At 39.8% G+C, this 13806-nt stretch overlaps 1 protein-coding gene across 1 annotated transcript in view; it reads left to right on the forward strand.

The window, feature by feature from the left end:
* The first annotated feature begins 8 nt into the window (after positions 1-8).
* MAP3K9 (mitogen-activated protein kinase kinase kinase 9) overlaps positions 9-13806 on the forward strand; it is a 39575-nt gene continuing 25777 nt past the window's right edge. Inside the window, 1 exon segment of the mRNA XM_010082922.1 lies at positions 9-402. Within this exon segment, the coding sequence (XP_010081224.1) occupies positions 171-402 (232 nt within the window). The 5' untranslated portion in view covers positions 9-170.

The following is a 13806-nucleotide window of genomic DNA, read 5'->3' on the forward strand; positions in this document are numbered from 1 at the left end:
ACTTCTCAGAGCTCGTTCTGGAGGAAATCATTGGAATAGGGGGCTTCGGAAAAGTGTATCGAGCTGTATGGATAGGAGATGAGGTTGCTGTTAAGGCAGCTCGCTATGACCCTGATGAGGACATCAGCCAGACCATTGAGAATGTCCGCCAAGAGGCCAAGCTCTTTGCAATGTTAAAGCATCCCAACATCATCGCCCTCAGAGGCGTGTGTTTGAAGGAACCTAATCTTTGCTTGATCATGGAGTTTGCCCGCGGAGGATCGCTAAATAGAGTGTTGTCTGGTAAAAGGATACCTCCTGATGTACTAGTGAACTGGGCAGTACAGATTGCGAGGGGAATGAACTACCTGCATGAGGAAGCAATTGTTCCCATAATTCACCGTGACCTGAAGTCCAGCAACAGTAAGTGCTACACAGTGAGCAGCCATGGTGCTGTAATATGGTTTTGGAAAGAAATCATACAAAGGAAAGAGGGGAGGACCGTTAACTTAGCCATCCTTTCTTGTGAACCACTGTATCCTCTAATTCAATCCCAGAAGGGTTTTTCTGCAGTATGGTGCAACAGACCACAGGAAGCTTGTAAATGCTCTCTCACTTTGTAGAAGCAACTTAAATCACTGGATGCAAAAGCAACTGTGCTTGAAGTGTGCTTCTCTAGTAGTTCATTTATATACAGTGTCTCAGTTCATTGGCAAGTACAGCAGACTACTGTATGTTGGGAAGCCTTGTTGAACTTAAAATGTGTGTTCTCCTTCCACTTTTTGGAAGGATAAATGCTCCTTTGGAAAGATAAATGCTCCCAAGCTTTCATTTAAATTGCTAGATTTTGCTGCATGGTTGAGATGCAAGCCTGTTTTTCTTATGGGAGATGTAAACCATCCCTGCTGAATTGGATCTTCTCTGTATCCCTCATAGAGCTGGTGTTGACAGAAACATTAACTCGGGTAAATTAAATGTCCCAGTGGGTGTCCTTGTACACCCAGGACTTCAGTTAGTGTTTGTGGTGCTTTACATGGGATGCAGCTGACCCATTAGAGCATGGGGACTGAACTTTGGTACTTATGATTCTGGAAATCATGGTGCATAGCTACTCTGTAATACTAATAGCATTCTTGTCTGCCACTTGGGTATTGTTTTTGTAGTGTGTCTATTTTCCCAAACTTAAAATCGCCTTCAAATCAAACGCATGCACAGAACGTTATTTGTGAGTGTGAGAGAAAACTGCTGCAGTGGTTTAAATATCATCATCTCCTTTCCTGGTGCCTGCATGCAGCTGTTTAGCCTTTCTGCTTGTCTGTGTCTAGATGGCAAGAGCGAAAATGCACCTGCATGTTTGCTGCAGTGGTTTACGTAGGTGTGTTGGTGTGAACTAATTTTCATTTATGGTTTGAGTTGATATGAAGAGCTAAGAACTGGGTAGCTGGGATGCAGGCTCATGTTCTTTTGCATTGGGGGCAGTAACATCCAGCAAAGAGGTCTGACAGATGGGAATTTTAATATCTTAAATAGATTCACTGGAGCTAGCATTAGCCATTACAATGCTGTAAATTTCCAGGCCCTGCAGAATCTTTCTATGGTTTTTTTGGCCTCAAATCTTGTGGCAATAAATTTACATGGTTTGTTGTGAAGGAGGAAAAACAAAAGTATTATTAACTATTGTTACTGAGTTTGTAAATAGGAATTATAAGAGCCTTCAAATTAGTTTCTATAATATTATTCTTATAGTCTTAAAGTTTCTGGTTTTGTTACAGTAAGGGAATCTTAATGGCTATGAGGATTTCCTAGTATCTAAACCCTTCCCTTACAGATGGCAGTGTATGTGGGCATATTGATAAGTGTTGTAAAATGAGGGATTGATTGGTTGGCTTGGTTGATGGATGACTGGCTGTATCTGTGAATAAGAAATAGTTGACTATAAGTGTTGGGCTTTTCCTCCTTACATAAGAAAATATTTGCTTGCTTATATTTCTAACAGGCCATTAGGATTTTATTGCTTAATGCCATCTGAGCATTTTTGAGGTTTAGAATGAAGGGTATTTCTAAGATAAGAAGCTGTTAGCTCCTGATATTTCACTGTTTTATTCAGACTAGAGACTGCTGTTTGTAAAACTTAATGTATCAACCAGAGAACCAGCCCAGCTAGAGGGACACCAGTGCACAGTGTCACCAACCAAACACACATATGGATGCTAGAAAACATCTGTACTGTCAGCAGCCAGAGTAAATGGCTCTTGTCACAGTGAATCAGCAGTACGTAATTGTGCTGTGCTGTAAATTGTCAGTGAGAAGTGGAGGGTTTTGCTACATATATTACTAGAATTTTCCTCATTTGTGAAGAAGCAATAGTAAAGGAGGAGGAAGAATGAGTGGGAATGCCTGTGGAAGGATTCAAAGTTTTGAAGGGGAGAGGTAGGGATTCATGTGGTGATCTTGATAAAGGTACCATCAGATCTGGTACAGAAATGATGGCTATAGGAAAGTTGTAGCCCCGCTAAGTCTGCAGGAAGCAGTATGACATTTGGGAAACAAAGCAAATGTAGGAGCTGGTACTGGAGGGAAGGACTCTTGATATTTTAAGGAAAGTTCATTGTTGTGTAACTCTTTTGAAATAAGATTAATTAGTAATCTCAGGTATGAACTTGACACGTTACAACAACCATTTTGTTTTGGCAATATAGGATTCTTCATTCTGTGCTGTGTAGTGGGAGAGAAACTTCTAAAAATGAAAATTTTTAAAAATAATTTTAAAAATAAATTTGAAAACATATTCATTTCTGGGCATATCTATAAAGCAAGTATCATAAATATTAGATTATGACAATGGTGGAGCTTTTTTTGCAGGGGAGGGACTGTTGATCTTTGTGTTTGTTTTGGTTTTTTTTCCCCCAAAAAAAAGTCTATATTACCTATACATGCAGGTAGACTTAACTCATGGTTATCTGTAGGATGAACAACTTTGGAAGTGCCCAGGTCATGTCTTTCCTGAATATTCTGTCACTGCATTGCTGAAATCCCTTCTTTATTATATGTAATAAGCATCTTGGAAATTTCTCTGCTCTGTTTTCTGTGGAAAGCTTTTTACAAGTTTTGTAAATATTAGTGGACTAAATATGTTATTGCATCCTGATTTATATATGGCTTACATTTTCTGTGTTTTTCTGATGTACTTACTTTTTCTCAGTCACTGTGGCTGAGACAGGTCATGTTGTCACCTTTGTGCCTGTAGATTACAAGCATGTAGCATTTTGTTTGCACAACTTATGAGCCACCAACTGATGGGCAGTAATGTGTCCTGGAGAAAGAACAGCTTCTGCTTGCAACAACTTGGAAAAGATTTTTGTGGGCACGCTTCTTTCATGTACTGAACATCTCCAAGTACTGTAGAGCTGTCATGGGAGCATCAGCTGTATTGATCTACTGATTGGTACTGCCTACGTTTAGTAATAGGTAGTGATTTTCATACATCTCATCTTGCCTTCAAGCACCAGCTGGGACCTGCACCATCCATCTGAAGCTGCAGGATGAGTTTGAGAGTCAGGGAACAAGATGGGGGAGTGGGAAAGAACAGAGTTGCCTTATTTAAAATCAAATTTTCTACTAGAATAGAAGAAAATCAGAGAATGCCTTGCTTTCAGATGTCTGCCTATATTTAGGCAGATACAGAATGCATAAGGACAGTACTTCATGATGAACCTTTTTAGAAGGTCACATGACATTTTGAACAGTAAAATAAGTCAAGTGGGCATCTTAATACAAGTCTGAGAAATTACCCTATTATATATGTATAAGGATTTGGAAAAAAAAATCCTTTTTATTCTAAACTATTGCAGCTTTGTGGACTCAAGTAGTAGGTACCAAAACAATGCTCAGAGTAGTTATCAACATTTCTGATGGCATACTAAAGAACAAGGCTTTGATTGCTTCAGAAGGTAATTTTGTATAGGGACTGAACTTCAGGGGTTTATTTGAAGATTCCAGGAGGTGTCTGTTTCTCAAGATTCTTCTCATCAAAAAGCACTCTCCAAACCAATTGTCCATTTTCCTTCTTTTAACCAAAAAGGTGGATATTTTTTGTTCCATCATTTTTCATCTGGTGATGTCGCTTCAGCTGCATGTTGGTGCTCCACTGAGCTTACGTTCCAGAATTGGTAGTAGGCCTCTCCTGCTGTCAGTGTCCCTAAATAATCTAAATGCGAAGCTCTAGAAAAAACTAGGAATGCCCACTGAAGTCAATGTAACTGTTTAGCACAGGTTTTAGAGTTTCCCTTTCTCTTATCTGTGATTTGAGTCTCATTTCTGTCCAGAGGAAGGTGCTTGGCATGTAATGCTTAGGATCAAAAAGGGCAGTCCTGTTGGTTTCAGTGAAATATTGAAAATAATGAAGCTGACCCTGTTTGTTTCTTTTTGTCTGTCAATATTAGGTATGCCGGCATTGCTGTAGGAATAATGCCAGTTAACTAATGCTGCAGAGATCTAGCAAAAGCATATTTGTTGGGTTTTTTTGCCTGGCTCAGCAAAATACGTTTGTTAGTTACACTACACTGAAAGATTTTGCTGAGGGTGTTCATGCCAGTTAGCAAAGTGCTTTATAAAAGTTGCCACTTGGTAGAACATAAATGTGGTGGAGAAAATTAGCAGCAAAGTGACACGGCCAAGGTCAAAGAAAGAGGTAAGGACAGAGCTCAAAATAAATCCCAACAATTCTGGTTCAGTCAAGTCAGTTCTTCCCTTCTCGTTCTTTGAAAGGTGTTCACCTCTCCTACTTTTTGGACCACTAAGATAAGCTTGTGGTATCCTGAGAGTCAAAGCTCTAGTTTTCTAAAGAATTCCAAACTCTGCTATAGCTTTTCTTACTTATTTTATGCAGTTGTTAAGCCTTTTTCTGTTCATAAAGTTGCTGATAGAGCTCACTTTCACATCATATCTGGACAGTTGTCCTAGGACTTCCAATATTCCTTGCTTTTTTTTTTTTTAAGTGCAGGCTGAATTTAGAAGCAGGGATTCCTTGCAACTAGTTCAAATCCAGCCCAATGACAACAGGACGTGAATGTTACATACTGGTCTTGATAACATGATCAGTTATCTCATTCCTTGTTGCAGTATTCACATCCCAATCCATTCATAATTGATGGTCTTTTTAGAGAAGGAAAAGTACTTAATGTACTTCCTCTGGCAGTGTTGTAGAAGAGAGCTCTTCCAGGGTCTGCTTAAAGTATGTTGGCACAGTAGTTTGGAAGTCTGCGCTGTTATTGCTGCTTCTGGTACTTCCGTGTAGTTTGCTGACTAACTCTCCAGTGTTGTACCTGCTATCAGAATGGAGTTCCTTTGTCAGTACCATTAAATGAGTATGAGTAATGCTTCATGTAAAGCATAGTGAAACTATTTCAATGGCACCTGAATGCTTTACACTGGGTAAATCATTGATCTGCCCTTAGTTGGGTGGTCCCTTGCCCTGTAGGAGGAAACCAATAAAGATGTGAGATTTGGGGGGGAGAGAGAGGGGGAGACACAACAGCTGGGAGATTAATCTTATGCAGATGTTCTCTGGTTCAGTTCAGGGAGCAAAAATCAGTAAACCTCTTTTTTGTTGTTGTTGTAGGTTTTTTTTGTTATTGTGGGGTTTTTTTGTTTTAATAAGTGTGTACTGTAGAAATCAAGCCCTTCGAAGAGCTTGAATATACTCCTAAGGGTGATTAAAGATGACGTTTCAGGTTCTGCCCTTAAGCAATTCTCTGATCCTATGGACACACTGTACGATACTGCTCATGGTGCATAACTCCTAGTTCTGGTTACTCTGCTTATTTCTCTGTTTCCCCAGAGTATCAGCCTTTGTGCTGATATCCTGGTCACTTGTACTGTGGTTAAAAAAAAAAAATTCCACATAGCTATGGTTTTTTGCATGTGGTAATATGAGGATGAAGTTCATGCCAGTAATACAACTTTTTGTTGAACAGAGTGAAAAATGTATTTTAATTTCATGTCTTATTAGTTTAGAAGATGTAAATTATACCTGAAAGCGATGCTAATTTTTAAGCTGTTGAGACACTGGGAATTCACAGAAGTAGGGTTACAGGGTTCTTTTGTTTTGTTTTTCCTTAGCTTATATAAGTTAGTGCATCTACTTTCCTTTCTGAGACGTTTGACAGATGCTTTCATGTTGCAGTCTTATTTTCAGTATGTTTTAGTAGATTTCTGAGAGTTCCAAAATGAAAATGTCTTGTATAAATGGTTTGTTTTAGTTGAATATAAATTGATGTCTTCACTGTTAATTGCAAGTCAAAAAATAGAAAGACTTTATGGAGTAAGTTTGATGTCCACAAGAACACTTTGGTATTCTCCTGCCCACACCAAGTAGCAAAAAGGCAATTTCACAAATGGAATCCCTTATCGTTGTAGACAGGAATGGAAGGAGTTCCTCTTATTTGTAAGAAGTGAAATTGTGCCTGTTATTTTAAAAACCCAGCTAAAACCTTTTCATGTCTTTGTGACATTGCATGTGTTTTTCTGCAGGGTTCTTTCTGCTCCTAAGAAAAAAAATAACCAAGAGTTATGACACTGAGCACTTTCTCCAAATTGTGTACATGGAACCATAGGACAGGTACGAGCAGACCAGACCTGGGCACCGTCACGCAGGACGTGTACCTAGGCATTTGTGTGCCGCTCCCATGGATTCACTGTTTGACCATCTGTGACAGAGCTGAGATGAATCTGTCTTTTTCTGAAATTTCTAAGTAGCAAGTCAAGAGTGAGAGCAGCCTTGTGGCATTTCTGGGAAGCTAGAATAACTTTTTCAGCTCCACTTTTTTTTTGGTATTAAGGTGACTTAATCTGAATTTTGAGAGATTTCTGTCAGCAGCTTCACTTTTGCTTTTCTCATCAAATAATTCCTTTCAGAATTTCAACATATCCAAAGCAAACAAACTCACTCTTGAAGCATCAGAAGTTAAGTATGGTCTTGCTCTTTGAAGTGATCATTCATCACCCAAGATGATTCTTTAATTTTAAGTAATATCCCATTTTGAAGATGGTGCACATTCTTTATGTGTCTTGTCTTAAAAGGACAGCCTTAAGCTATTGGAAAGAATACAGGATATAGCACGTGATTTTAAGTTTGGTATGTTTGCTTTCTGATTCTAGGATAGTTTCAGTTACATTGGTGTGACTATGATTTCCAAAAGGTTGCCAAAGTTGTCTGATATATCTGATGATTGATTCTTAATTGTCTGACTGCTAATGGAAAGGTAAATTCAGCCTTCCTCAGACCTGAACTTTTCCCAGCCTGTAGAACAGTTGTTATGGTGGTAACGGCAGCACGGTGCAGCATCTTTAGGGTTCTATCCAGAAGGAAGGAGCCCTCCTTTTTTTACCTGTCTCAGCCCTTCCACTCTTCTTTCTAAAAGCATTGTCATATTGCTCAAGCAACACCATCTTTTATTAAAAACAAAACCCCTCCCAAAACACCAGACCTTAATGCATATATAGATTCCAAATTATCTCTGAAATACTGTATGTGCTTTGAATGCTGTACTAAATTTCTGGGTGATTTTTAGAGCTACAAGCCAAGCTCCTAGTTAGCTGCACATCTTCCTCTGATGCTTCATCAAACAGGCTTCTGGAATTTGCTTTGGCTGTTGGGAAATGTTAAGATTTGCAGTTTGTATTACAACTGGCAACCTTCATTTAAAATGTGAGCGTGGCTTCAACCTTGCTGATTTAAAGACTTCTTGTTTAGAAGTGTAGCAGTGCCAATAGCTCCATTTACTAGTAAGAGGTAAATATTCCTGCTACTAAGATTTTGCTAATCACAACAATTGCTGTGCTTAAATTTGAGTATGGGCTTAGGAAAAACATTACAGAAAATAGTCTTTAGTGGCTTTTGACTTTGCATTGTTCTAGGGTCCTGAAAATAAGAAAAATCCCATAACTTTGATTAATGGAACTTGATATGCCTGATTCTGCTTGTTGAAGTGTTGTCAATCTTGCCCTTGGATTTATTGATTTGCTTTTTCTTGTTTAATGTAATCAGCCACATAGTGTGTGGCTTTGGTATTACTGTGGTCATCTGGTAACTGGGGCATATTCCTAATGCTTCATCAGGGTACTGTGTAGTCACACACTTTGATCACCAAGTAAGCTGGGTCAGAAAACTGTCAGAAGTCTAACACATCAAAAAGTGAACAGGTTTCTGATAGCTTTGCCGCATGAGCTGTTACCTTGCATGGACTTTCATGTGCAACAGTGCAGGGCTGCCCTCTTTCTTAGCAGCTGGCGGCTTTTTCTGCTCAGCTTAAGGTAAAACTCTGCAGCTTTCAAGAAAGTCTGAATTTCGCTGTTCTCAGCTGTAGCTTGGTGTGGACTGTGCATCTCGGAGCCTTTTAACATCTGTTCTGAGGAATGGAAATATACCTCTCTTCCTTCTCGTAAGGTTTTAAAATTTGATTTTAAAAAAACCAAACCCACAAATGAACCACCAAAAAGACCCCAGCTTCTGGTGTGGTTTGTGCTGCTGCCTGTGAAGTTTTTATGTCTTCTTACCTTCTAGATTGTAGAGTACCAGCCTATTCCTGGAGTGAATGATACTTGGTATTATTGACTGTTTCATAGAGATGTCTTACTTGAAGCCAAAGTAAAACAGTTCTGTGCTACTTTTTTATCACCAATTTCATGTTTCTATTTGCCTGGAAATGGCTCCCACTGAACCAGCATTATTATTATTAGATCTCTTTTCAGTCAGTCTCCTGAGCGACAATTACTGAATGTCATTCATGGGATTCAGCTCTTCCCTTTCCTTTTTTTGTTGTCGCCTAATACAGTTCTTGATTTGCTGCAAGCTTTCAAAGTGATATGATTTGGCAAAGCACTGTGCTGGGCACATTGTAATTACATTTTTTCCTTGGAGCATTTAACTGATTATGAAGAGTACAATAATCCATGCCTGAGCTAGGTTGTTCCACTGCAAGCAGTATGGTAGGATTTAGTCTGACACCGGGGCTGAACAGCTCCATTTTTCCAGGAAACTCACCTGAGTGTTCTCCAGAAGCATTCAAAGTGTTTTGTACCAGATCGCTAAAGCGATAAGACTTTTTTCAGCTTGGCTGGGTAAAAGGATCGATTCTAAATATATCGTGGCTCCGGAGACCTTTCCTATCCCCTCCCCCATTATGCATTAGCTCTTTAGAGTTACTGTACTGCACGGCTTAAAATCCAAGAACTGCTGTGCTGTCACATCCATCACCTCTTCTAGGTTGACAGGGCGGTCGACCAGCTTTATGGATTTGCTGAACCCTCACGCGTACCCAATAATTAAAAAGGTTTTGCTTCCACGGTATATATTTTTTAAATGTGTCATTGCTGCATGGTTAGTAATAAGAGAAAATATTTGCTTGTTACTAGAGACAGTATTTGTATTCTTTGTTTTTCCTTCTAAGCTCTGAAATTTTGAGTGAGTCTTAAATTCTGTGCTCTACAGGATCTTATGCAACACTTAGCCTTCTGCACCACAAACAAATATTAGAATAAAGATGCAGCCCTACTGAAATGAACGGCAGAGTACCCAACAGAAGGTAGGTAAAGGCTGCATGCAGAAAGCCCGGACTCAGTCCATGTGCAGATCTGTTAATCACTTTAAGTACTTGGAATGCAGGATCAAGAGCAGATTGCTCATTATCTGGATACTTGTGAAGCAAAGCTGTGCAGGCTGACTATGGAATGTAGAGCTAAAATTGCAAATCAGATTTTGGCAAACCACTATAATATGAGGTCTCATTTTGGAGTGAATTTTTGAAATTCTTTCCCAAAAGCTTAGTTCTGTCATCGAGGCAGTATGCTGGTGTACTGCCAGTAGGATTTGATGATTTAAAAAAAAGGAACACCTAGCAAGCTCGGTCCCTTGTCCCCTTTGCAATAATGCTGCTTTTTGGACTTGCAAGGCAAATTGCAGACCTACTAGTTGGCTTCTGACTCTCTTGAGACCATGACTCTCAGACAATGCAGCAGCATGAAGCAATATATTAAGGCTATCTTTTAATCTAACATCCAGTATTTCCCCCCACCACCATCTGAACTGAAATGCGTCTTGGGAAGTGTTGCTTATTCATGGGAGGGGAAAATAGGATTGGAGCAATCATGGTGAGTTCAGTGAAGCCATCTTCTGTGCAAGAGCATTTTTATTTGATCTATGGATACTTTTCTCCTTCAAATGAAGACTGTTCAAAAGCTATGGTTTTTGATACAGTTAATATTTGCTATCATTATAGTACCTTCTAAATAAGAACCCTGAAGACTTCAGAATGCATTGTGTTTCTTCAGAGTACAGTGGAAGTTTTTATTCATTTTTCACATAAAAGCAAGTATAAAAAGTGGTAATTGGCCCATGCAAGAGGCAAAAGATGCTTATCTTATTTTCTTGAATTAGTCTTCATTTTAAAAAAAGAATATTCCATATTTGCATTGATTTCATAGCCTCCCAGTAGTTGAAAGTGTTTGGACTGAAAAGAGATCTAGAAGGCAGTCAAAGGGATTTGGGCAAAGTGAAGATTATGCCCAGATTGTGGGGAGATGAGTGGAAGAAATAATGTAAACTGAAATTAGCTGTCCCAGTTGTGAGATTCCAGGGTGTGTGTGTGTGTCAGGGGAGAAATTCAAATTTAAGTGTAGTATTTATACAGTGTTCATGAACTCTCTGGCTGGAAGTAGAAGTTCTCAAAAAGCACCTTCAGAGCTGCTCTAGCTCAGATAACTTTATTCTGTGGTCTGAAGAAAAAAAACAAAAAACAAACAAACAAAAAACCCCAACCCTTGGAAAGCATGCAGTGGTGAGTGAGGAGATTTTTTTGTTCCAGACAAGGTTTCCTATAACAAATTGGCTTGGTTTTGGCCACATTTTACCGTGGGTGGGAGTCTCTCGATCCTGAGATATTAATCAGAGTTTCTTCCTCTCTGGCACCCCTTCAGCTTCAGTAAGCCTTTAGCTGACTTCTGAAACTTGTGTAAAGCAATTTTTTTGATAAATTTGGAGTTGTTTGGAAATTTAAATGTTCTGTTTCCTTCAGCTCTTTCACTTGAGACTTCTGGTGTATTGCTGTCAGGGAGAAGTTTAATGGTAGTACCTCCTCGTAAAGGTCTGGATTGATCTTAAATCCTACTATGGAAAAGATTTGCATCTTTTAGAACTGAAACCCTGCTCATGTTTTGCATTTAAGCATCTTGGAGTGAAAAAGCATTGGTTTCTGTAAAGGTTTTACTCTGTTCTCTTCTCTGTAAAGCTCTTGCACCTGGGTTTTGCTGGACTTGGTATCTGATACATCTTCTTACAGTGCTTGAATTATCTGAATGGAGGAAGGAGATGGCCTGATGCTTACCCACTATCTGACAAAACTTTTGCCGTTTTGGTAAGTGAAGCCACAGTAAGCTGTTCTGTTTGCAGGATGGAGGAAGAAATAAAGTGTGTCCAATATTCCCACCCACAATGAGTACTCACCTGTAGCAATGGTCTTTCACACTCCAGCTATGACAGGGTAGGCATTAGTTCCCCTCTTTGTAGCTGTCTGTTGACCTTGCTGCTGTTGAAAACAGTGATCATACAGTAACAAGGAAAACAAATCAGTACTAGGTTGTTGAATCTGGAGGTGGTTGAGTTCCTCTGGAGTGATCTGCAAAAAACACCCAACTGCAGCAAAAATGCATGGTATTCTTCTGGGAAAGAAGAGATAAGTTAGGTAGAATGGTGTCATTCCATGTGAGTTTGAGTTCCTTTGCCATTTTTCGCCCTTTGAGGTCTTAAGTAGTGGTCTTCTCGCTTCTCTTCAATCTAACAAAATAAGAATAGATAGGCTGAAGCATTGAGACTAAAAGAAGAATCTAGCTGAGAGTCCAGAAAAGAATATGGGAGACTAGGGAAGAGACTTCACTAATTCTGTGCAGGTAGTTGTTTGGCTACTTAATGGTTTAAATGTTAGAATTAACTGTTTCTACACCAAGTAAAATAACAAAGATGACATTATCCTATTTATAGTCCTTCCTTTTGTCACTCTTGCCCACCCATCACTGTTGCTGCCATCTAGCTCTTGGGCTGTGCAGCCAGCTGAGGTGGCTGTAAGGAGGCAGATTACAGCACAAAATAATGAGGAGGGGCTTTTGGGAATGGCCGTGAGTGGCACGTGCTTGCAGACTAAATCCTTTTGCTGGAGTTTTTCCTCATGTCTTGGTATGACTGCGTTCCTCATTCCTGGAATCTTGGATGGCAAAGCATTTGACCCACAGCAGTGCTAACATTGGTGAAGTCTGAAGCAGAACTACTCAAGTGCACTGACACAGGTATTCGGGTAATTCTACCACCTTTGGGTTTTTCAGGCCTTCTCAACTCTACACCATCAAGTCGCTGTGTCTGGTAGTTCGCAGTCAGGGCCTCTTCTGGGACCATCTCTAGGTCTGGGAGCTAGCTCCCTTTGAGCTCAGGCTAACTTGAAGTACCTTCCTAATCAGATTTTCTTATGTTTCTGGCAGACAAGCTTCTGATAGTTTCTTCAGTTTGTTCTCCCAACCTGTCTCAAACCACCTCTAGTGTGCTAGAGACACGGTTGATGGTAGGTGTCTCTAAGAAGAATTGATAAAGCTTCACAATGTAACAGCAGAACATGAGTTAATGTTGCTTTATCACTAGGAGGTAGCTCTGTTGTTTCATGGTCTGCCTGGAACTGTGGTATTTAAATAAAAGAATGGCGGGTATTCTGGCACTAAGATACTGGCTGTATTGTCTCCGTTGGGGAAAAGCTATATGGAAGTTAAACGTGAAGCCAGCAAACATCCATCAAGTCAGAGACGTATCCTGGCATACCACAGACAACAAATCCAGCTTTTTTCCCCTATGGTAGGGATCTTTGTTTTCTAGCCTGCTCTTTTCTGTGTTTCTTCCTGCATGCTTTCAGTTCTCATTGCACTCAGTCTCTCTCTTATTTCTTTTTATTTCTCCCTTCACGTAATGATTGTAACAGCTTCCATCAGGCTTGATGTTCGTTAGCTAATACATTTCTGTTCTTGCGTGCCAGGCTTACTGAGTAGCATTATGCACAGGTAAATGACTTGGTGTGAACTGTCAGCTGTATAAGAGAGTGGCTTGGATTTTTTTGCTATTTCTTTCGTATCTCGTAATACACACACACTCTGGATTGGGAAAGGGAGTGTGAAGTTGCTGATACAGCTGTTGTCATAAAATATGGGGGCGATGGGCAGTGTGGTGGTTAACTATTGTGGTGGTATTGCAAGGTTATCTTGCTTTCTTTGGTATTCTCTCATTATCAATTTTTGCCTCATGTCAGGAAGTTTGTTATTTTCTCAGTGTCCCACATGCTGAATAAATGGGGAATACAACTGCAGAGTAGTTGCAGAAGCTGAAGCTGGTTTAGCCAGAAAGTTTTGGTGTGCCTGGCTGTTATACTATTTTACACAGTAGACATCAGCCCCTTTCCTCTACCTTCATGTACAAAAATGGGCTATTTTTGCTGTGGGTGATGACGCTGTAGTAGTTTCCCCCTAAATGCTGTTCTGCTTCTGAAGTGATGCGTCAGCTTTTAGCACAAGCAAAGCAAAGGAGTATTCTGTTCAGCACTACACTGTGCAGATAAACCTCATCCTTTCTTTAGGCTGAGAAACCAGAAAAAGGCAATTATATGACTGTATTTTGCTGCCATCTCACTTAATTTTGACAGTGAGATGAAGTGAGGAGCCTATTCCTACCAGCTCTTCCATGTTACTAGCACCTGGATCAGCATGGATTGAAGTGTTTACTTTCCCTGCTTGCTCTTTCCC

Source organism: Pterocles gutturalis, unplaced genomic scaffold (assembly GCF_000699245.1).
Source record: "Pterocles gutturalis isolate BGI_N339 unplaced genomic scaffold, ASM69924v1 scaffold9420, whole genome shotgun sequence".
Classification (NCBI taxonomy): Eukaryota; Metazoa; Chordata; class Aves; order Pterocliformes; family Pteroclidae; genus Pterocles; species Pterocles gutturalis.